This window comes from Dasypus novemcinctus, chromosome X, assembly GCF_030445035.2.
Source record: "Dasypus novemcinctus isolate mDasNov1 chromosome X, mDasNov1.1.hap2, whole genome shotgun sequence".
Taxonomy (NCBI): domain Eukaryota; kingdom Metazoa; phylum Chordata; class Mammalia; order Cingulata; family Dasypodidae; genus Dasypus; species Dasypus novemcinctus.
The window spans coordinates 22558890-22584273 of NC_080704.1; the positions used below are offsets into that span (position 1 = coordinate 22558890).

Sequence of the window (25384 nt, forward strand, 5' to 3'; positions counted from 1 at the left end):
GGCTTAGATTCCACATGGATGCTGGATGCAATTCTCCTGCTTTTTCTACACCTGTTTCTAATTCATGGACAGAAATTCACAAAGAGTTCCAAAAGAGAATTGTACTGACCTCAGGAAATTTTGTAATATTCAAAGAACATCAGAATCTAAAAGGCAGACTGTATCAGAGTCTCAATCAGCTTGAGCAAAATACTTATAAACTTTCTGGTCCTGTTTCCTGATAATATTAAAAAAGCTGTTACACTTGTTTCCAGAATTATGAAGACCTCAAGTATTCCCCTACTCCATAATACTGGTTTGTTTAAATCCAAAAGCATACAATTATCATTGAGTAACTCTGAAACATTTAAACAGATTTCACTTAAATAAAAATGATTTGAAGGATCAAATTCCTATATTAAAATTGAAGTTATCATCACACACAAAAAATTGAAAAATATGCTGAACCCAAAAGCTCCCTGTTAATAGGATGTTTTACAGCTACTGATTACCTCTCTGCAGCACTAATTATGTGAAAACCGTGCTCATCTTCATTCTGTAACCGTTCTTTTCTCCTTCTTTCAATGTCATGTCGTAGGTCATTTGGATCTATTATTTTGACCAGAGTCTGAGGAATTTTGACAGAAGACAGACCATTCACATTACTGTTAGTTGCACAAAGACCATATCTAACAAGAACCTTAAATAAAAATAAAAGCTATCTAATACTCATCCTGCTAATGGTAGTGTAAACTGATACAAATATTTTGAGACACAATTGATATTACATAAAAAAGTTTGAAACATTGAACTAGGAATCCCACTTCTGAGGCTCTATCCCAAAGGAATACAGTCGAAGTATTATATTTAAAATTAAAAAAAATAAAGCGATAGGGACAGGAAGAATGATTAAATTAATGATGGTAAATTAATGCAAAAAATACTGTACAACCATTTAAATTATGGTAATAAAGGTTATGTAACAAAATGGAAAAATACTTACTGAAAATATTAATTAAAATTTAAAAAGCCTCAATAAAAAATGGTCATAGGGAATTCAGAGATTTTACAAAAAAGGAGTATTACTTTAGTTTAAGTAAAAAGAAAAAAAATATAAAACCGCATATACTATGATACAACTATGCAAGATGTAAGTTCAAGGAAAGATGATATAATATTACTTGGATGATTAAGTTTTGTGAAAATATCATTTATTCAGTAAACTAACCTGTCTCCATAAATCCAACAAATATTTTAACCATTTCACAATTGAAAAAAATTATTTATATATTTTATCAGAAACGTATTAAAATCTCTCTACAAAAACTCTTTGCTCTCAATTAGTAAATTATATGTCTTCTAAAACAAGAGCCAGTCTTCTTTCCCTCTGGCTAGTTAAGATAATTTTTCTAACTTATAAAGAAATGTGCTAAAGGGAAACTGTTGGGTGGGAACCATAGACATGACCATAAAGAAACGTAATATTATTTTCATTATTTTGCTAGTTCATATTCCATAGACTCTTTCTTACTTTCTACAGGAAACAGGAGAGCAATAGCAAATGAATTCAGTTTCTTTGCAGTCATTCCATGTACAATTTAAAAATATATTCCATTTGACTGTTTTTGATAAATAAGTATCAAATATACATTCCCCAAGCTTTTCAGAAAAGTACAGTTTTGGAATGAATATTTAAAGGTGTAATATTTTGTCAATTTTATAAAGTAGTTTTCCTTAGGGAAATGTCCCTCATAGGGAATATTTTTGTCTTTTATCCCACTGTATCAGTATTCTACTTCAACTTGGCCGACAATCTGAATCACTTGGAGAGCATTTTAAATTTCAGATTCCTGGGTCTCAATCCTTCTTCCTCATCTACTTTAACCCCCTCTTTTTTACTCCCCAGCACCAATTCCCTTTCCCATTAGTGTACCAATAAAATAATCTCTCATTGAAGATTCTATTCACTTACCCGTTCTGATTCATACATCAGAGTTTGTTTATTCTGAAGTTCAGCCAAAGACATATCTATTCTCCTAAAATAATAAAGGCATATTACATTTAAATTATGTTATATACTGATACTTTTATTCCATTTACTATCAAATGGAATTTGAAATAAAGCTGGTATGTCTTGAGGAAGCAAAAGAAACTTATCAGGTGATTTTTCATCTATACGGCAGTCTCCCAGGACATGTATATATCTTGTGAACAACATTACAGTGAAACTTTAGTGGTTCTTAAATCACTGGCTTGTGTAACCTTAAACTGCTCCGGTGATATACTGCATTCTAACAATGATTTAGCTCACAAAACAGGGTGCACCACCTGCTCGGACAAGTGCCAGTAGAAGACATAGGTTTTCATCCAGCTGTCATCAGAATAACAGCCGTTTCTGACCACATGAAGCAACCCATGATTTCAATGGCTCGACAACTGTTTCATTCTTCCAGAGATAACCTCAGTAGACAATTACTACAGACACAGCAGAATCAAAGTTACGTAGGTAAATATTTTCAAAGTCCTACACATTTAAACATTGCTAGTCAATGGCTACAAAACAACTTATTCCATCAAAGTGCACTGGCCCAGTTTAGTCCCGTTTTTAGGTAGGAAATGCAGTCATAGAGTCCAGGACAAGCCCAGGTAAGCAAGCTCAGGAAGCAGCACCTTCCGGAATCTGTTAAGGCTTATTCTTAAGAGATAAATGGGAATACAATGGTCAGTCATTACCTGTGAATTTCTGGATCTGACTTCAACTTAATTTCGTTTACATTGGCATCTTGTGGATCTTGAATTTTTGAGAAACGTTCATGAAGAGTAATGTCAGGTGATGGAAAATAATTTGCTGGAAAAGGAAATAAATGGTTTTATCTCAGTGTAAAACTGATTCAACTTAAAAGATTATATATAAACACAGGAAGAAGGGACTATTAAAAAAATTCAACATGTTTTCTCTTGAAAACAATGTGGAACCTAAACTTACTTCACAGACTTAATTTGTAGCATTCATATGCTTTCCTAAGCCCTAAACCCAAACCAGAGTAAAAACACTGATTTATTAATCCAAGTTATCTGCTCCTATTTCACAGGCCTGCTTACTTCTCACTGTGGGGAATTGGGGAGGGGTGAGGGTGAGGTGGAAGATACTGGCTCTCTCAAAGTGAGCAATCTTTCTTTTCCAAGATAAGACCTCCCTACTTCTGGGAAATAAAGATGGCATAGAGCTGTATAGTTCAAGGAGAGTAAAAACTAATTCCAGAAACAACTCCACAACATTAAAACAATTCTGAACAAACGCTAAGTGTCATATTTACATATTACAGAAGGCTTCCCAATGCCATTTTACTTTAATTAACACTAACTTAAGTTCATAAAAATATTCCAACATCAGCTCTGCTGTAGGCTTTTAACAGGATAGAGAGAAAGATGATGTGCTTGACCCATCAGAGTGCTACTTAAGCAATCCCTTTCCCTAATTTACTGACTCTCTTTTGGGACAACCTCCTGGACTTTCCTGCAATACCAGCTCCCTTTCTGCCAAGAATCACACTTTCCTTGGGTGAAAGAGGCTAGAACTGGGAGGAAAAACTGTTTCAGACACATTGCATGCTTTAAAGTAAATATACACCTTAGTTTAAGGAAAGCAGGGAAAATAATGCATTTCTGAAAAATGTTTTATGAAGGTAAAAAAAAAATTCAATGTAATCATCTAGTAAGAAATATAAGAAATTTTTTGAAATTCTTGAAGGCCTCCAATTTAAATACCTATAATTGCCTTACTTACACAATATCACTGAGGAAAATTGTTCTACATGACTGAATTTTCCAAGTAAGGGAAATTGGCCAGAAGCAAAAACAAAACAATTAAATGCAAATCTTTAAAACAGTTATTATGTAATCCCCTGATGTCATAAACAAAGTATGCCAAATCAAACTGGAATTTTTTATTGATTACTTAGCATCATCCTTATGACACAGAGAGCCCCAGCTTCTCCCTGTTAGGCTATCAGTTATTGCTTCTCGGCTGTTTGTTCTCAGTAAGTGTGCCATCTGCAGTAGCCAACCTCTCCCTTTCTAACTTGCAATTTCTAATCTACAATTGAGTTGAAGCACAAGGTTATGGAAACTACATATCAATAACAACTAAGTTTTGAATTCAACGCCTAATACTCTTTCCACCAGGTCTCCTAGTTGATGATCAAACTTACAATGAAATATTAATTACTATTAAAGTACACCATGAGGTATTTACCTATATCTTGTGAAAAGTCAGCAAATTATTTTTGTGTTATCCCTAATGTATGTGCAAAATATACCAACCTTTAACTTGATGGATAATTGTTATGATTTCCTGAGTAAATTCTCCTGTTGGTTTTTTTTCAATATTCTGAGTTGAGTCAAGATGTTCAAACACTGGATGAAAGTTCTCACTTTTCCTGCCAACAGCAACCAAATCATGTGACAGCTGCCTCTCTGTGGAATAGCTAGAAGCAACCCTAGAATAATTTGCAAATGTTTAACTAAATTTGAAACTATTTTGCTGAGAAAAGAACTTATTAAAAATTAATCAAGATATCTATAAGCCTTAAAAGATGTTTATCTTTTCTTATAATTAAGGCACTAAACTATATGCCATAAAACATGTATAATGACCGGTAGGAGAAAAAAGCTATAGATACAAGATACAAAGTTGTTTTTTTTTTTAGCTCTCCTCAAGTCAGAAATCATTAAATATTTGCCATTTTCATTAATAAAATCTTCAAAATTCTAAGTTAAACAATTTTCACTTCAAATAAATATAGCAAGGCATTCAAGATACTCAATATGCAAAAAATATTCAATTAAATTCTTTTCTACTCTCAAATGGCCATAAAATTGTAAATCCAGAAAGCTTATACTTCTTAAAAAACTACCACATTTCAAGGGCTGATAACAAACATAACAACTTCTCTGAATTCATAAAACTCCTTATACCTTCTAGAAAACTAATGAGTAGTTAAAATAGTATTTTCAAATGGGATCTAATTCAGAGATGAATTTAATCACTTGCAAATCCTCACTCAGCTCTCAGAAAACAGTCTTTGTTAGCAAAATTATGATCATTAGCAGCAATTAGAGTGCTTACCCTAAATGTACTTTAAAAGCATTTATAATATAACCCCAGCTATCTCACCATTTTAAAGCTTTCTTAATCTTTGTAACTTCTGTCAAGAGCTTTCCTGACTTCTAGATACTACTATAAAATGACTACAATGATGAGGATGATGACGATGACTTAACACCTGCCAAACACTGGGTTTAGCATTTACAATCATTCTCATTTAGTCTTTACAATAGTCCTATGGGAAAGGTGCCAAAACACTGTCAAAATGGATGTCTTGGTTGTTTTGCTTTATATCACAGAGGCTGAACAATGAATAAATGAATATTATCCTTTCAAGTGTCATAATGGGAAACTATAATGCATTTCAAGAATGCTGTTCTTGCTAAAACCACTCTTAAATTCCTGCTCTAAAGGTGGTTTATGGGTTGCAGAAGAAAATGCTTCATTATTTTACATGTATACCTTATTTTGGACCCAAATGGCACTAACCAGCTTGTATCCATTTTATTTCTCCAACGCCTAACTCTAAATGGCTTTTGGCTCTTCCCCAAAATTAAGTTTACCATCCAAAGAATTGAGATTTACAACATGCTGGGGTCTTGATGACTATACTATAGGCTCTGAAGATAAATCCAAGAGAGCCTAGAAGTATGTTTTAAATAATAGCAGCAGCAATGGGATAAATTTTATATCTTTATATACAAAAACTAATCAGATGGATACTTATGCGGGCGTGAATGTTTGTGTGAGCATATGTATGTATGTATAGATTTAAGTCAACTAATATCCAAAACCGCTCCGTCGTTATGAAGGGCTTACGATATTCTTTGACTAAGTAATTTAATTCTTCTAACAGGATGGTTCTAAGTGCCTATTTATAACTTATCAGAGGAAAGGTTTCCATCTGACTTTCCAGGCTCCCTGCTCTCAGACAAGCAATATTGGAGAAAATTTTCTGCCAAGGTAGAAACGGGGGAAGATGATGATGAGCAGACTGATGCCACTGCTATGATATCCCTTCTTTTCTCCTAATTTATCCGAAGCTTCCTACTATATATCTGATAACTAGCTAAGAGACATTTACTGGATAAATGTTAGAATGGCCTCCAAACTCCACTAACAAAGAACTACTAATGGTCTGTGTTTAAAAGAGTTCATGTTACAAAAAGCCTGGGCCATACTCAAAAAGTAACTTTTAAAACATTTTACAGGAGAAAAAAGATTTTTAAATAGAACTATTAAAATGATCCATTCACAAGGGGAAATCAATTGATAACTTTTTAAAGTTACAGCCTCAATTTCTGCCAAGATGAAACCTTGATTGAAGGCTTCCAATTTTTCATGGGGTAACTATTGAAATTTACTAGCAATTTATCACAAATTAATAATTGGCATAACTCCCCACCCCCACACCACACCTTCAATCAATAGAGTGCTGTGGTAGACTCCAAAAATACATTTAATTTCTGAAATTTTAGTGTTTAAACTTGCTATCAGTTAAAATATACTCTATAGAGTTCCCCCACTGTACAATTTAAAATAAAAATATTAACATTATCTTTTTCTAGAAAATATATAACACAAAATTTTAGTCTTTTAAAAACAAATATGAAACTTTTGCTACAAGAAAAAATACTGATACTGGAGAATACAAAATGTTCTAGGTATTTACATTAGTAAATTCAATCACCTCTCAGCTCGTTTTCCTTTTTACTATCTCCTATGACATATACTGATTAACAAGCTAATAAACATCATAAAACAGCTCCATTACAAGTGGTTAAGCTGAAAAGATGAAATGTTCTCACTTGAGATGTATTTTAGACAGTTTTAAAAATTGAAATATATCCAAAAACTTGCATTCTAATACCATTTCTATTACTGGTTGAATCAAATCTTGAAAGTTCCTTTTTTTCCCTCCTCCCCATTTGCCATCTTTTTTTTTTCTTTCTATTTAAGGGTATTTCCACTGACATCCTGCCCAAGTATTGTGCATAATAACTAAGAAAACATCAAAAGCTACATTAAATAAGCTTCAATTTCCTCTCTTACACCTTTAGGATCCATTATAAAAACAACTGCATGGCAAAACAATAATAACAAAAAATCTACCAATAACCAATGGATAATCCCCTGCTTCTGGGAGCTTGTGGTATATAACAAAATACAAATAACTTAGATATAGTTTCCCTTTCACAGTTTTCTTCCAACTAATAACTTAAATTTGTACAGCACCCTACAGTTCATAAAGCACTTTCCCAACTGTTATATTATTCACTCCTATTTTCTTAAGAAAACATTTAGAATTTTTGGAGTTGAGGGAAAAGGGTTAGGGAGACTGCTACTCCCCTAACTCAGCATCTAGTTACCTTTTTCACAAAAGTTCCCTAACAGTTCCGCCTGCTCAGCCCCAACATCCTTCCAATTCTTCTCCAGCTCCGAGCCGCCTGCCCTGTCCTATCAGCTAACAATGTCGAATGAGGCTGGCAGTTGTGGCATTCTTACCTTCGCAGCCTCCTTTCCCTCTATTCCCTTTCACTGACTGCTCCAAACCACACAGCTCAAAGTTCCTGTGTATGTTTTTCTGCCTTTGTTAACCTGGCCATAAGAAAATGTCTTTCATCCCGTCTCTGCATGTTGAAAATATACCTACTTCGAAGCCTAGCCCACGTCAACTCCTGCATGAAACCTTCCCTAAATCTCCCAGCTTAGTGTCATCCATCATGCTGCTGACTGACACACCAAATCATGTGTCTCTGTGCCATGGTACTGCATTACCAATGCTACCTTATTTGCCTACAAAACTAGAGATGAAACTATTACACAGATCCATAGTCTTACACAGGTCTCAGGGTACCTAACAGACTGCTCACATAGGGGAGATCCTCAAAAAATATCCACCAAATAAACAAATGAATGAATGGAAAATGACTTGGTCAATTTGAAATGAGTGTTTCAGCTAAAGAGATGACAGATGTTAACATTTTAAGTGAGGCCAATTGATTTTTTTAAAAACTTCCTTGGCATTTTATATTTTTTACTTAATTTAGACCAATTGAAACTTAAAATATTTAATTTTTTAATATTATAAAATCTCAAATATATATAAAAGTTCAAAGACTCATACGATGAGCCTCCATGGGCTCACCAACCCAACTTCAATAACTTTCAACACATGGTCAATGGATGCAGCCTCGGGCCAGGATGAAATGCAAGTTAATTGTGGCCCAGAGTTGTGGCCAGGTGGCCCACGCAATGTCACAGAGCTGCTCCGTGGTCCACAGGAAGACAAAAAACCTATGTATCCCAACACCTCAAAAGAATATTCACCTCCTTAATCCAATCCCCTAAGAGACACTAAGAGAAGCAAGGATGAAAAGTAAGAATGAAGGGGAACTTTCTCCTCTCAATCTATCCTTTGATTTTTAAAAAATGTTTATGAGAAAGGTCAGGGGAAAAAACCTCAGCTTTTTGTGACAGTGAGGTAGCGGGTCTTTATATTACAACCTAAGGCTTATTTTGCCTCCATCTGAACAGAGTCCATCATGGCAAACCCGCACAATTAGGTTACCTTCCTTCAATCCTAGCTATAGTTTTTCACATTTTCCCCTGCCTCCAAGGCATTCCTTTGCTCAAAGTGCCAGGGCTCCAATGTCTTCTGGGGCCACCACTCCCTTAAGCCCCAGTTAAAATGGGGAAAAACTTGATGGGGGTGCAGGAAGTATCTCTTCAGTGGTAAATAAAAAGAATGCAAATATGGCCCATGGACTCATTCCACCATCAAAGGAGTCCATTATCACCAGCTTATCCTGCTCTGTAAACTTGCACCTCATCCTCCTTCCCACTTCCCTCCTAGCCTGACCAAGGTTGAGTCCCTCAACTATTTGGCCCAACATTAAACCAAAACCTCCCTTCAGCTGCCCTAAGACTTCCAGATGTATACGGCATTTCATGTTTTGGGTACTTCAAACTGTGACTTCCTTAACTTACGTTGTGAAATATATTAATTATGACTCATATGTAACTTCTAGCTCTGAGAAGTTTCTGACAAAGAGAGCGGGTCACTAGATGTTAGTCTTTGTTAACAGAATTCTTAACTATGCAATGAACATTCCAGCCAGTGCCTACCTACTGCTGTTCTAGATACAAACAAGAATCTAGAAAAATCGCTAAGTGATAATTTTGTGCTTTCTACCTCACTCATAACTGGAAGAACAAATATCAATACACAACTAAAGCTAAAAAAGTAAGCAAATGTACAATATTAACTGTCTTAGTCTTTCAAAAACAGTGGATTAAGTTTCTAGATTTACACAACAAATAAACCTTTCTCTACTAATTATGATTATTTTAATCTTTTCAAGCAGAGGAAAAATAATTAGCGTTAATAGTTGAGAACATATTTTTATTAAGGGCATTAACTACCTTTGTTTTATGGATACTTCATCAATCAATACATAATTAAATTCAACCCCAAAAAACTCTTTTGCAACTCACCAACAAATAATTACACAGTGAAAGATTTTTGGTGACTATGACACTTTATCATACTGAAAAGATGCATATATTTGTTCAGTTATTTATTCTTCAGTGGAGGCTCTTTATTATACAAGCTGTCCTACAGGCCCTGGCCAGGTATTCAAATATTTGCTGAGTGCCTACTCTGTGCCTGTACGCCATTGACAGGTCATAAAATATGACAAAATTATAGTTTACAAAGTCAAAACAAAAGATGCAGCAGCCTCGATTTTGGGAAACTAATTTTTGTGGTATATAATGAAGGTTAACCTTCCACTTCTCAATGTAAAAATATAAAATTAACTGTTCAGTATTACTAAGGTTCAGTATCACGAAAGAGGTCTATTAAAATAAAACCCTTCAAAATTGGTATTTCTAACATTCTTTAAGAGTACTACAACCACTTTATTAGTTCTCTTTTAAGTATAAAACACTTATTAAATATAGGGGAATCATTACGTTTATGTAATTTTAAAGATAAAAATTTTTATATTTTTGTACATTTCTGTATGTAAATTTTACCTCAAAGGAAAAAATGAACTGTAAACAAAAATTAAATATGGAAGTACTGAAAGGAGAGTGTACAGATGTCTGTAACTTATTTTGAAATACATTAAAAAAAAGATGGAATGACAGATGAATAGATGGACATATTATGCAATTACAAAGGTAGAGTAAAATGTTAATTGTAGACTTTAGATGGTAGTTATAAAGGTATTCACTGTATAATTCTTTCAACTTTACTTTGAATATTTTCATATTATAATGTTGGAAAAAAAAGCTTAAGGTAATATCCTTAAACTTGAAGTCATTTGGCATCCTTTGTGCTCTTAAGATTAAGAACTAGCAGGAAATATAACAGCACAAAAATGATATAACATATTAAATGAAAAAAGATATAAAATTATTAATATGGCATTATGACAACTATGTATAAATATACACGGAAAAATAACAAAAGGAACTGTACTAAAATATTAATAAAACTGTCCTAGGGTGGTGGGATTATTTTCCCCCTTCTACTTCCCCAACTTGATATAATGGACCTATATATATAAATGCTTTCTGTGTACATATAAAATATACATATGTATCTTTAAAAATATTTTTTGCAAGTAAAATGAATGTAAGGAAAAAATGGGGGAGAGGGACTGCCATGTCTTTCTTTTAAAAAAAAAACCAAAATATTCTGCTTAAAAAAAAATAGAAAAAAATGACTGTGGGTTTACCCCTCTCCCCCTCCCATCCTACCCCTTGGTTTTTGATTCAAATATATTATGAATCAACTGTAAACATAAATACACCAAATGAACATGGTACATCACTTTCTCGTTCACATACTGGTAGTGTATTAAGGTGATGAACTGAGTCAGCTGACACAGCCAGCTGTACTGTTCAAATCTCAGAATCCAAAAACATTGGTAATATTCATAATGGAACAAGGCATGAGAATTTGCTTTAGAATACAATCTATTAATATAGTCACCTTTTTTTTTAAGAATCATTAAAAGCTAAACCAAATAAATAGGTATCTTCCTAAAGTACAGTCTAATTTCCTTTACCTAGGACAATCTATTCGGTTGAGCCCCACTCGTTTTAAGATGGCAGCAAGAACCACACTAAGTTTCCCACCTCCTTAAGTCACAGGGGAACATGTAATTTGAGCCCTAGCCCCTCTGACTTAGGCAAGTTACTTTATTTCTCAGGGCTTCGCTTTTATCCCATATAAAATCAAGGTCCGCTAAGGTCCCTTTTAGCTCAACAATTCTTTGAATTTCGAACAGGGGACACTAACTCCGAGAAGCAGCAAGGAATAGTCTTCCTTGAGTTCCACCCAGCCTATCCCTGGATAAGGAAAATGTGGTAGCATGAAAACATATGAAATCACAACAAGGAACAATTCTATGGACTGCCCTGTACCCAAAAAGCACCCTGGGATATAATGAGGAAACAAGCAGACACGAGACCACCTCATATTACTAAATCATAGAATCTACTCTTTCTTGAAAAATGGCTTTTTTGAAAAATCCAGGCAATTTTTCCACCTCAATAGATGCTAAACACAATATTAATTCCATTTTCAAAACTGCAAATAAAGGTGGAAGAAGCATTAAATATCATAAAGAAAATACAAAGATAATACCTGAATGCTTCTACTTGTTTCTTCACATCTAGTTTAATTGTAAGTGATTTCTTCCTATGACTGCTAGATGAGGGTTTCACATCTGAAAGTGTCTCGCTTTTGTCAACTTGGTTACTGGAAGGGTTGCTCTCCTTTTTGAAATCTCCTTCTTTCCTTATTTTTTCCTTCTGTTTGTCATTACAGGGTGTCAAATCAACATCATTTTTATTTGAATGAGTAAAGGCAATGCAGTCTTTTTTAGACTGTTTAAAAGGTTCTTTGACTAGCCCATCTTCAGTTCTTCCAGCATTAAAACAATCTGACTCTCTATTTACAGGGCCTTTTTGAGAACTGTATTTTCTATCTTCTTTAGAGTACTTCTGAGTTCTTCCATCAGAAAAGTTCTGGTTCCCACATGAGGGCGTATGATGTCTGTGGCGATAGTTGTAAGATATCTTGGTTACTGAGCTGGTCTCTGAGTGTTCTCTTTCAGCATGTCGATAATACTGGGGTCCAAAGTTCCTCTCATCTTTCTTTTCTTGGTAAGGTGGAAGAGAATGCTTGGGCTTCCACTCTGGGTTCCTGGCAGGCTCTCTGTTTTCATACCTCTCCACGTCCTTATGTCTTTTAGATGTGTGTCCATATTTTCTGAAATCACGATCCTCAGGATACCTGTGTTGACATAAAGCAGTTTATACTTGCACTAGAGAGAAGAAAGTGAGAATTTATATGTGTAGAATGTTGGACAGCATGGCTTTAAATGCAGAACGCAGTGGCAAGTTAACCTATAATCCCTCAAGCCAATTCATAGAGGCACAAGGTAGTTAAAGAGAAAAATACCATCTCTTTTCTATATTCTAGCCATCAACATGATTTACTATAAAAATAAATACTTCACTACTACTAGTAGACCATAACTAAATTATAATGCTTTTTATCTTTTTAGACAAAAGCTTTTCAAGGTGGTTATCTTCAACCATAAAGTAAATAGACTTTTTCACTTGAGGCTTTATACCAAATTACCCAGGTTTAATGTTTTCCTATACCTCTTCTGAAAAGAGCTCCTTGTGTCACAGTCTTCAAAGCCTCTTCCAGGTGATTGACAATATTTTTCTTCTTGTATTCTCTGGTGCCTCAACTCATCTTCATGCCACTTTCCTTCAAATCTAAAAGAATCTGCTATTGACCTCTGGGGTGCTTTCCCTCCTTTTCTACTTCCTCTAATTCTGTAGTCATCAGGAATATATCTTCCTTGCATTTTCTGGGGATAACAATTCCTCTCATGCTCTTTGTAGGGTACATCCTCTGAGTGTTTGGGCATGTACTGAAATCTTCTATTACCGTCCCCTCTTCCTGGTGAATATGCTCGGTAAGGCTTATAAGTATATGAATTTTCTGAAGAATATCTTCTTATGTTTGGGGAAGGTTGTCTATATTCATACGATCGGTGATGCACATTTCCATGAGAAGGAATCCTTGGTTTACTCTGTCCACGTTTGTCATATTTTTCACTGTCCATTCTCCAAGCAACAGGTCTTTTTGGATCTTTTCTATATTCACAGTCATAATGTCCATGAGAACGTCTTTGCTTGCAATGTTCAGAATTTCTAGGTACTGGTGATAAAGACCTATGCAAAGAAACACAGATAAGTTTAGTCCATTTAAAAACAACAGATTGGCTTAATATGACCTACTTAAACCATTTACTTTTCCCAGAGTGCCACTGATTCTCCCACTCAAATTAATCCATTAATTTTCTGTATCTGCATTCTAAAATATATATTTGGGGATGTGATTATGGTACTGCCCAATTCAACAAGCACACACTTTCCACTTGAACTAATGTATTCCAAGGGCATATATCAAAATGGGCTGAGTATACCAGTCCTACTAGAGGAGGACCAGTTTAGGTATGCAGGAGGATCTGTTTGGCAAGGTTGCTGACAGTTAAGTTCTGGCAAGAGGTGATGCAGTGACATCAAAGGGTCAATCAGCAAATGATTCCATCACATCAGATTCAATGGACAGGTAAGAAACAAGGAGAAGGAGGGCTAGATTCACACATTAAATGTATAAGGAGGAAACAGGCAAGATGGCGATGCGTGACGGACTCCGGAGGGAATAGCTGAAGGCTCATTTTGCCAAGGTGGGTTCTACCATTGGGTGGGGTGGACCCATATCCTGGGGAAGACTAATGCCGTAGAATAGAGAGAACTGTATCTCTCGTGAGAAAGGACGGCTCCCAGGGTATTAGATTGGCAGGCGTTGTGGGCCCTAAGGGGAGGGGAAAATGGATGTGGAATGGATGGAACAAAGGTAAATAAGGGGGAAAAAGAGGAGTTATGTGAGAGTACACGAGGATGAATATAAAAGAGCTAATATTACACCAAAAACATATAGGGGACGACAGACTAATAATGAAAACCATAAGACAAAACATAAGATAACTAAAAAATTTAGAAAACTGTACAGCCTAAAATATGGAGTAAGCACAAATGTCATCTTGTTTGAAAACTATAGTGTTGGAATCTGTACATCAGTTTCAGGAAATATGATATGAATAAGTTAAAAGATTATTGCTGTGCAAGGGAAAAGGTTTTATGGTGGATCTGGGGAAATACTGTATATTGTATATATGAATTTCGGTGATCTAAGACTCTTCTGAAGCTGACATTATGTTGGGATTCACTTTACAGGAAGTTTTGGATCACAGAGTGGTTCAACAATGGCAGCGGAGGAATACTGATATGGGATGTTATTGACAGGATATATATGGTTGACAGGGAGTTATACAGGGCATATGCCCAGGGTATATGGTAATGTCTATATATACTCATAGTGGAAACAAAAACAACAGCTGGGGGGGTACTGGGCTCCTGGCCGGGGGGTCACTGTTGTGGGCCCTGGGAGAGCAGCGGCAATCCTCCAGGTGCAACGGCAAGAACCAGGAAGGAAGGAGGGCCCAACAGTGGGCTCGTGATACTAATGGTTACACTTTTGAGCCTATACACCTGCAATAAGAACAAGGCCTAGAGTAGCATTGTGCCTGGGGGTTTCCTCCTGACAGCCTGCATGTTACTCAAATGTGGCCACTCTCACAGCCAAACTCAGCGTGTAGATGCGATGCATTCCCCCCAGCGTGGGACATGACACCTGGGGATGAGCCTCCCTGGCACCGAGGGATCACTACCACATACCAGCTGAAGAAGCAACTAGAAAATGACCTTGAATTAAAGATTCAATGCGGAACAGCAGAATATACCTGTCTACATATAATGACATGACTTTGGGAAGCTGTTTGACCTAATGTAAGGGGGAAATGGAAAGGAGAAATGAGATTATAAGGCTGTGAGTCTCTAAAAAAGAGTCTGGAGGTTGTCAGAAGGAATACCCCTATGTACAACTGAACAGAGTCTAAGAGACAGATAAGGTAGATACAACCCCAGGTATTGGTTCTTTTGAGGGATAAAGAGACCCACGGGTTCTATGGTCATGGCAGAAGGGGTTCACTGCCATGACAGATAGCCCTTCTTTGGAGCTGGTGTTTCTGCGTGATGGAATTGGACTCAGAGGGGATCTCTTTTCACAAGACTTGCATGCTACTTTATTGGAATTGTAGTCGGTGCTGGGTTTAAGATATATGTAGGGGATTTGAATCTCTGGACTGATAATATGACACCCAGGCCCAGAGCCTCAACAGACTTCAGCTCCTACACTTTGATTTATTGGACTTACTCCACTCAGCTAACATGGAGTTGAAGAAGGTCAACCACCACAACATGGAGCCTAGAGTGTCTACAACTGGAAGCGGGAGGAGTGCATCCAGTACCCATATGGAATCTAAGCCCTCACTTGACATAGATGTGCAATGGACACAACCAATCCAATGTCCACAGAGAAAATGTGGAATGGGTGTGGGAATGGTAGCCATGGTGGCTGCTGGGTGTGGGGAACGGGAGGAAGAGATGAGATGTGGAGGCGTTTTCCGGACGTGGAGTTGTCCTGGATAGTGCTTCACGGACAATTACGGGACATTATAGATCCCCCCAGGGCCCACTGGATGGAACGTGAGAGAGTCTGGGCTATGATGTGGACCACTGACTATGGGGTGCAGTGATGCTCAGAGATGAACTTACCAGGTGCAATGGATGTGTCATGATGATGGGAGAGAGTGTTGCTGTGGGGGGAGTGGGGGGCGGGGGCGGTGGGGTTGAATGGGACCTCATATTTTTCATAATGTAATTTAAAAAAATAAAAAAATAAATAAAAATAAAAATAAAAAAAAATAAATGTATAAGACAGTCTCTTGCAAACTGACCATGACCTATGAAATTAGATTCTAAGATTTTATGGTGCTACAAGAAATCAAAACTCAGACCCAAAACTGGACTCATATTTTCTCTCCAAGTGATTGTCTAGTCTCTTTACTAAGGTTGTATCAAGGAGAATGTATGTATGTGTGTGTATATATGTACATATATGTATTTTTTTTGCCCAAGGGGAGGGAGAACCTTAAGGCTTGAATCTCATGCTTAGTTTCTCCATAAATACTACTATCACAGATAAGTTGCTTTTCTTTCCCAGACCTGTATCCTTACATATAAAATTAAAATCATGCTGTTCAGAGCTTATAAATTTGGTGAACATGTGCTTAATGCAGCTATAATGCTCTCCAGGGACAGCACATCCTTTCTGTAACCACCATCCCTGATTCCTCAGCATTGCCAATGTTGAGTCTTGTAGTCCCAGGACTAAGGAGGAAGGCTCCTATACCCAGGGAAAGCAGTTTGTTTTGCCCAGACTTAAAGAAAAGAGAGAGGAGCACAACTAACTGGAACACAATGAAGTTCAACTGTGTACCTCCATTGGACCTGTCTTCTCTCTCTAATTTCCCAGTCTCTGTGCTAAGCGTTCAATGTCTTCCAATCCATGAGGAAGCTACTCTTGCAGCTTTTGTTATCACCCCTCTTCGGAAGCTGCCAAGGAGTTGAAGTAACCAAGAGTAAAACCCTTTCCTTTCAGTGACAAGTCTGAGTCCTTCCCATGAGAAAGGAGGCAAAGTTATCTTCACATACACACTGGGACTTATATCTGGACTTGGCAATATCTCCCTTTGGAGTCACCAAGCTAGCTATACTGGCATCATTTAGCTGAAGCAGAAGTTCTGTCATCCAATTGGCATTCCAAGAGAGGATTCCTGGACGATTTCATTTCTTTCACTGCTAAGGAGCAAAGCTGGCACCCAGAGGCCAAAGGCTTCCAGAATAGATGAAACATCCAGTATCTTACTTCAGTCCTTGTCTCACATTAAATACTGCTTTGCTATATTTTATACCATGTGGTTTATTGTTTTATTTTATAAAGTCCCTTTCTTCTGAAGAAGGTTAAAATGGTTATCATTGTCAATTCCCCTAAGGCAGGGGTTCTTAACAAGGGGTCTGTGAACTTGAATTGAAATTCAAAAAAACATTAATCTTGTGGGTCATGTTGGTGTGGGTGTGATATATTTATTAAATAATACACAGTATCGTGTGGACTTAGTAAGGGGTCCGTGGTTTTCACCTGACTGGCAGCGGGGTCCATGAGACAAAAAAGCGCAAGAACCCCTGCCCTAAGTGGACAAAAGAAACCCAAGGAGTCTGTGTGGAGACAATTTTCCATGGTTGTCTCTAGTTCTGCCCATCTTGTGATACAGCAGAGGCACTGAAAGCTTGTGTTCCAAGGTAAACAGCCTTGGAAGATAGAAATAGTGTCTCCCTCAGGGGCAGAGGGCTGATTTGTTTGCTGTCCTAGATAATAAGACAGTGTGTCCCTCCAGTGCAAGGGTAGAAGAGGTTTGCGTGTAGCCTCTGACTGGGGGTTTCCTAAACTCAGGTTTCTTAGCGATGTGCCAAACTCACTGCTTCCCCAGTGCACAGCCTGCCCTGCAGCACCCTCGGGGAATTTGGGGGCAAAGGGAATTGACATGAACATGAAGTTCATGCTACCTGCTGTGCCATGAGTAATGAAGGCCTTGGTCTCTGACCCAGGAGTATCTTGTGGCAGGCTAATGTGTTAATTTGCAAGTAAGATAAAATACCAGTTCCTCTACAGTTATCAACAATAAGTCCCGAGAAGGAATCCATAAATAAGGCACTGAGGTTGGCAGGGTCTCTTGTGCCATCTCATAAAGGCATAACACAAGGAGGTGACATAAAATGACCTCGATTCCCTTCATTTTAAAGTCATTTGCTTCTCTGCATTTCCCTCTCTTTCTGAAACTCTTTCCCATTACAATTTGGTCTTGTGAACTACAAAATGAAAACTGCTGAAGTAATGATCAAGTAGTCATTTCATAACCAAAATGAATAAGCACAATGGCCAAGCCACATCAACGTGAAAAATCTTTGTCTGCCCTTTGTGTATGTTACTACGGTCCTTTTTAAAGTCTCAGAACATACTAGTTACTTTGGGATCCTTTATAAAGTCCTAGAACATACTAGTCACTTTTGCAGGTTTGTGCCTTTGCTCCTGCTGCCCCACTTCACTGGAATATTTTTCTCTACTCTTTCTGCCTTCAGAAATTCTACCCATCCTCAAATGCCCAGCTAAAATCTTCTCTTCTTTGAAAACTTTCTTAGTATCCCCCTTTCCCCTCCACAAAAGCAGAACTAATTATTCCCTCCCTGTGAATCCAGGGAGTCCCAATCAGTAGCATACCACATTTCACACTGTGTTCTCCTTGGCTATGGTGTCAGTCTCCCCAGGCAGGCTGCATGCTTGCTGAGACCACATAAGATGCCATCCTTGCCTTTGTCTTCCCAGGACCTGCCTGGAGCAGGTATACAATAAATACTGGTCGAATTATTCCCATATAATTATATATACTATTTATACTAACCACTAGAAGAGAGGAGAACTGAATTACAACTGAATCATTCAAAACCCTATTGTTCTGCCATGAAGATGAAGAAATAGGGACCTCTGTATTTCCTAACCCCCAATTTCTTCAAACACATTGATTATGAAAAAAAAAATTAAAACATGCACTGAAAAGTTCTAAACCACTCACTAATATAAAAAATATATCACCCTTGAAGATGTTTCTCACTCTCCATTGCTGTGGCCATTGTGTTTATTTATATTATAGATTAATTCTAGCTGTCACTGTAAAGAAATAAAGCTGTCAGCTCCTAGAATTTAGAAATACAACCTATAGCACGATGAAGCACCTACTGTAAATAACCAGGTCCTAGGAGCTTATTAAAATAGGTCTTGACCAGTACTAGCACATCACAAATCTAAGTTTACTCTGCTAAGCTAAGAACTGCTCACCTGTGTTTCCATCTGGGGGATCTTGACCGTGACCGCGCCATCCTTTGACATGTGAGCACTATCCACTTTTTTCACTGCAAAGAAACACAGTATTAGCAAGGTTGTAGAAAGTACCTGCAATCTGGTCTAAACCACAGTGAATGCCACCAAGGAAAAGTTACTTAACCTCTCTGTCCCGAAGTTTTCTCATCTGTAAAATGGGAGTGATGATAATAGGGCCCACCTTATTGGAATGTTGTGTGGATAGAATGAATTAAGTCAAGAGCCAGCAAATTTTTTCTGTAAAGGGACCAACAGTAACAATTTTAAGCTTTGTAGGCCATTTAAGTTCTCTGTCCCATCTCCCTCTCTCTCTTTTTTTAACCCTTTAAGTGTAAAAACCGATGGGATTGTGGCTGAGAAGGGCAGTCTAGGGATGCAAATGTCAACTGAAAGGAAGCTAGAGAAAAATCTAGGGACTGAATAACACAGTAAACCCAGAGGTGGATGCGAATTGTGGCTAATAGTACAAATGCAAGAATGTACTGTGAACTAGAATGGATGTTCGTCACTATTGTAGGGTGGAGGAAATGTGGAGAAGCATGGGGAAACTACAATTAGGGTAACCTATGGATTATAGTTAACAGCAATACTGTAATATTCTTACATCAACGCCAAAGATGTACTGGGTTAATAACAGGGGGGCATGGAAAAAGTATGCCACGTGTATGCTATGGATCATAGTGATAATACTCTTATGATATTATCTCATAATCGGTGACAACTGTTCCACAATGGTGTGGTATGTTGGTGAAGGGCTGTTGTATGGGAATTCTACACATGTACATGATTGTTTTGTAAGTTCACAACTTCAGTAATAAAAATATATATATTTTTAAAGGTGTAAAACTATTCTTAGCTCAAAGACCACAGAAAAACAGTCCCTGCAGGCCAAATGCACTGTAGTTTGCTTACCTGAGTTAAATTATGGAAAATACTCAGAATAATGCTCAGTAGCAACTGCTAAATAAACATTCAAAAAAGAAAAAAAATTACCCATAATTCCTCTATCTGAAACTAGCCACTACTACCTTCCCATCTTTTGCCACGTACATAAACACATCATATAATCACAGGCAAAAAATTAGGAATACCTATTGGTATATAGTGATTTTTAAGTTGTCAGATAACATGAATTAAAATTTCTGACTATAATTGCTTATCAGTGCTTAACATGCTTAACATTCCATCAGATAAATATACCATAACTTAACCATTATTAGCCATTTAGTTAGCTTTTGATTTTGTGCCAAAGCAAATAATGTACAATTAAGTAAATTTTAAAAGTAAATCTAAACTTGATTTTTTTCAAATATTCCTCAGTCTTTAAGAGAAACCAATAGCTCTAGGAATTGAATTTTAAAAACATGTAATTAGGGTATAGTCTTCTAAACCAGCTATTCTTTACATCTCAAAAGTCCTCAGTTCTGATACTATAAGCAATTCTCAGTTTATTGGACTCACACCCCTAGTGGCTTTCAAAATTATTGCTGGGGGACCATGAATCATACAGCCACCATGCACAGACCACCCTGTTTTTCCTTTTACAACTAAATTCATCAAAAGGGCTGCCTGTATACCAGTCATTATCTCCAATTCTTCTCCTACCATTCTTGCTTGACCCTCATCAATCTGGCTTTCTACCCTACCACTGCACAATTGCTCTAATCAAGATCACTAATGAAATATATATTGCTAAATCCAATGATTAATTCTCGGTCCTCCTTCTCCTTGATCTACCAGCAGCATTTGATAATCAGTCCAATCACATCTTCATCCCTGAAGCACTTCCTTCACTTGGATTCCAAAATACTATGCTTTCCTAGTTTTCCTCCTACCTCTGTGATCTTCCTCCATCTCCTTTGGTTTCTCCTCATCTCCCGTTGTACTACCCCAACCCCTAAATAGTTAACACAGGGAAGCGGACTTGGCCCAGTGGATAGGGCATCCATCTACCACATGGGAGGTCCACGGTTCAAACCCTGGGCCTCCTTGACCCGTGTGGAGCTGGCCTATGCACAGTGCTGATGCGCACAAGGAGTGCCCTGCCATGCAGGGGTGTCCCCGCATAGGGGAGCCCCATGCGCAAGGAGTGCGCCCCGTAACGAGAGCTGCCCAGAGCGAAAGAAAGTGCAGCCTGCCCAGGAATGGCTCCGCACACACGGAGAGCTACACAACAAGATGACGCAACAAAAAGAAACACAGATTCCCATGCCGCTGACAACAACAGAAGCGGACACAGAAGAACATGCAGCAATGGACACAGAGAGCAGACAATGGGGGGGAGTGGTTGGGGGGAAGGGAAGAGAAATAAATAAAAAATAAATCTTTAAAAAAAAATAGTTAACACAGTCTTCCCCTAAAGAGTGAACTCAACGAAGTGGATGTGGCTCAAGAAATTGAGCCCCCACCTACCACACAGGAGGTTCCAGGTTTGGTTCCTGGTGCCTCCTGAAGACTAGCAACAGGCTGGCGTGGCAAGCTGACACAACAAGGTGATGCAACAAGAGACACAAGAAGAAATCATAATGAGAGACACAACAAATCAGGGAGAGGAGGTGACTCAAGGCATTAGGCGCCTCCCTCCCAAAAGAGGTCCTGGGTTTGGTTCCCAGTGCCTCCTAAAAGGAAGACAAGCACACAATGAACAAACATAGCAAGTGCAAACAACAAGGGGGTGGGAAGAAATAAATTAAATAAGTCTTTAAAAAAAAGATTGAACTCAGTCTTTGGACTTGTCACTGTCTAAATTCATTCAGTCTCACAGTTTTAAATATTCTCTATAAACATCTCCTAAATTTAGATCTCCAACCCTCACCTATCCTCTGTGCTCCATGACTGAATAGCCAACAACTTGTTGGACACCCTGTAAACATGTCCAAAAGCAAACTCCCTCCAAAACCTGCCCCTCCAAAAGTCTGCCCCAGCTCAGTAAACAGAAGCTCTGTCCTTCTAGTTTCTCAAAAAAGAGGAAACACAAATGGCCAATAAGCATGAAAAGATACTCAACCCAAATAAGAATCAGGGAGATAAAATTAAAACAATGAGATAGTTTCATACTCAGGAGATTTGCAAAAATTTTAAAGTCCACTGACACCCATGTGTAGAAAAGAAAGTGGTTTAAGAGAGAATTTAACTGAGTGAAAATCACTTGCCACAAAACCATGAAGTAAAAGGAAATTCTAAGTCCATACTCCAAACGGATTTAATATGTTCAAAACCATTTGAAGATATTAAAAAAAACCCACCTTTACTGTGGTTGACAACAGTACTATAGTACTCTTGCACCAATGCCAAAGATGTACTGTGCTGATAATGAGGGGGCATGGAAAAAGTGTGCAAAATGTATGCTCTGGACCATGGTTGGTAGTAAAAGTCTGATGATATTATCTCTTAATCTGTAACAAATGTTCCATCACGGTGTGGTATACTGGTGAAGTGGTATTGTATGGGAATTCTATACATGTGCATGATTGATTTGTAAGTTCACAACTTCTGTAATAAAAATATATTTTAAAAAATAATAATAGGGTGGGTTTGGGGGAAAATACACCAAATATCAGACATGAGTGATAGTTAGTAGTAATATTTTGACAATATTATTTCATAATTGGTAACAAATGTTTCACAACAATGAAAGGTGTTGGTGGTGGGGTGATATATGGGACCCATGTATGATATTATGCATGTCTGGAAGTTCACAACTTTTATTATACACTTATTGTTTATGTATGTTCATGTATGAATGATATACTTCAATAAAATTTTTAAAAAGTAAATAGAAAAAACCCACCTTTAATCAGAAATTCAAAAAACTAAGAGCAGAAATAAAAAATAAGGAGAAATGAAAGGAAAAAAGCCCAGTTAATTGCATTCAGGAAAAAAATGGAAGAACAAATTATCTGAAAAATGAATAAATTACAAGGTACACAAAGAATAGATTCAAATGAAAATTTTATAAGGGTATCAAAAAAAGGTAGAAAAACAATCCAGAAAAGGAAGATGACACTGAGAGTGAGAGTGAGAGAGTGAGAGAGAGAGAGAGAGAGAGAGAGAGAGAGAGAGAGAGAGAGAGAGAGAGAGGGGTAAAAAGGGTCAGAGAGAAAGTAGTGGAGATAGAAGACAGGCAAAGAAAGAATAAAAGTTGTATTATTATAGTCCCTGAAGAAAAAACCCCAAACAATAGAACTGAACTAATATTTACAGCTATAATTCAAGAAAGCCTTTCAGAAATAGAAAAATACCTGAATCTACACACCGAAGGGCTCACTGGATACATGGAAAAATTAACCCCAATCAATCAACTCTGAGACATATCCTAGTAAAAATTATTTGATTTCAAAGATAAAGATAAAATCTCAAAGAGCTCCAGGCAAAAAGAGTAACTTAAGGGAAGCAGATATGGCTCAAGTGATAGGGCTTCTGCCTACTATATGGGAGGACCTGGGTTCAATCCCCGGGCCTCCTGGTGAAAAAGAAGAGAAAGCGTGCCTGCACAGTGAGCCAGTGCCTGCATGGTAAGCCAAGTGCCCACACGGCAAGTTGAATGCCCATGTGAATGCCTGCGTGGTGAGCCAAGTGCCCATGCAGTGAGCCAGTGCCTGCACAAGTGAGTCACACAGTAAGAGGATGATGCAACAAAAGAGAGACAAAGGGGAGAGTCAAGGTGAAGCACAGCAGAAACCAGAAACTGTGGTGGTGCAGCTGACAGAGAACCTCTCTCTACATCAGAGGTTCCCAGGATCAAATCCTGGGTGAATCCTAGAGGAGAAAAAATGAGAAGACAAAAAGAAATAGATACAGAAGATCACACAGAGAATGAACACAGCAAAAATAAGCAGGGTGGGAAAAGGGGGAGGGGAAGGGGAGAAGATCAATCAATCAATCAATTAATCAATCTATCTTTTAAAAAAAGAGTAACTTAAAAATCTAAAGAAATAAAGACCAGCATCAGAGTTTTCAAAACCAACATACAAAGCAAAGTAACAATGGAGCAGCAAATTTAAAAGAAAAATTCAATGAAAATAAGTGCAAACCAAGGATTTTTATACCAGCAAAGCTCTCTCTCAAATATCAAGGTGATAGAAACATAGTTTTCAACATAAAAGGGTTCAGCTTAGCCCTTCCTGAGGAATCTACTAGAAAATGAACTTTATCCAAACAAATGAAGACTGAGAAAACTTTGACAAAAGGACTGATCATAAGCATTTAAAAATTTGTAAATGTAAATATAAGAAAGATGGGGATGAAGGTGGAAGACCAAATTGTTGTATAATGTGACAAAATAGAAATAATGCAACTAAAAATGGAGAAGAAGAAGGGAAAAAAAATAACGGAATAAGTTCACAGCTATGTAGGCAATAGGTGGGGTTTGAAGGATACTGGGGGGAAAAAACCCTGATAAGCCAGATATTAAAATGTTAAATAAGTTGACAAATGATTCTGGGACAACTGGATATTCACAGGTAAAAGAACAAAATTGGATCCCTACCTAACGCCACATTCAAAAATTAACTCAAAAAGCTTTACACCCACTAGGATGGCTATTATTTTTTTAAAAAGTGAAAACAACTAATGTTGGCAAGAATACAAAGAAGTTAGAATTCTTAAGCATTGCTAGTGGGAATATAAAACTGTGCAGCTGTTGTGGAAAAGTTTGGCAGTTCCTCAAAAAGTTAAACACAGGGAAGCAAATAGGACTCAAGCAACTGAGCTCCCACCTACCACATAGGAGGTCCCTGGTTTGGTTCTTGGGGCCTCCTGGAGAGGGTGGGCTGGCGTAATGGGTGTGGTGAGCTGACACAACAAGATGATGCAACAAAGAGACTCAAAGAGGAAAGACAGTGAGAGACACAACAAACCAGGGAGCTGAGGTGGCACAAACAATTGAGCGCCTTTCTGCCACATGAGAGATCCCAGGTTTGGTTCCTGGTGCCTCCTAAAGAGAAGACGAGCAGACAGTGAGCGCAAACAATGGTGAGGGAGGGAATGAATAAATAAATTAAATAAATCTTAAATTTAAAAAAAATTTAAACACGAATTACCCTATGACCCAGCAATTTTGTTGCTAGGTATATACCCCCAGAATTGAAAGCAGGGAATAAAAAAGATATGTGTACACTAATAGTCACAAATGCATTATTCACAATAGCCAAAATGTGGAAACAATCCAAGTGTCCACTGATGGGTGAATGGATAAACAAAATGTAGTATATACATACAATGGAATGCTATTCAGCCATAAAAAGGAATGAAACATTTTACAACATGGATGAACCTTGAAAACATTATGCTATGTGAAATAA

General features: G+C 37.4%; 1 protein-coding gene across 11 annotated transcripts in view; it reads right to left on the bottom strand.

Moving 5' to 3' along the window:
* Positions 1 to 25384, bottom strand: part of BCLAF3 (BCLAF1 and THRAP3 family member 3) — an 88241-nt gene that overhangs the window by 52529 nt on the left and 10328 nt on the right. For 9 of the 11 annotated variants that reach the window (XM_012522129.4, XM_071213090.1, XM_012522133.4 and 6 more), the window contains 7 exons: positions 19041 to 19114; positions 12773 to 13354; positions 11748 to 12398; positions 4303 to 4478; positions 2713 to 2827; positions 1952 to 2015; positions 492 to 607 (listed from right to left, as the gene is read on the bottom strand). In XM_012522129.4, the coding sequence (XP_012377583.1) occupies positions 492 to 607; positions 1952 to 2015; positions 2713 to 2827; positions 4303 to 4478; positions 11748 to 12398; positions 12773 to 13354; positions 19041 to 19081 (1745 nt within the window). In that variant the 5' untranslated portion in view covers positions 19082 to 19114. Of the gene's footprint in view, positions 1 to 491; positions 608 to 1951; positions 2016 to 2712; positions 2828 to 4302; positions 4479 to 11747; positions 12399 to 12772; positions 13355 to 19040; positions 19115 to 19206; positions 19227 to 19263; positions 19320 to 25384 lie in introns of those variants that run through there. The other 2 variants (XM_071213089.1, XM_058292036.2) reach the window with 2 other exon arrangements.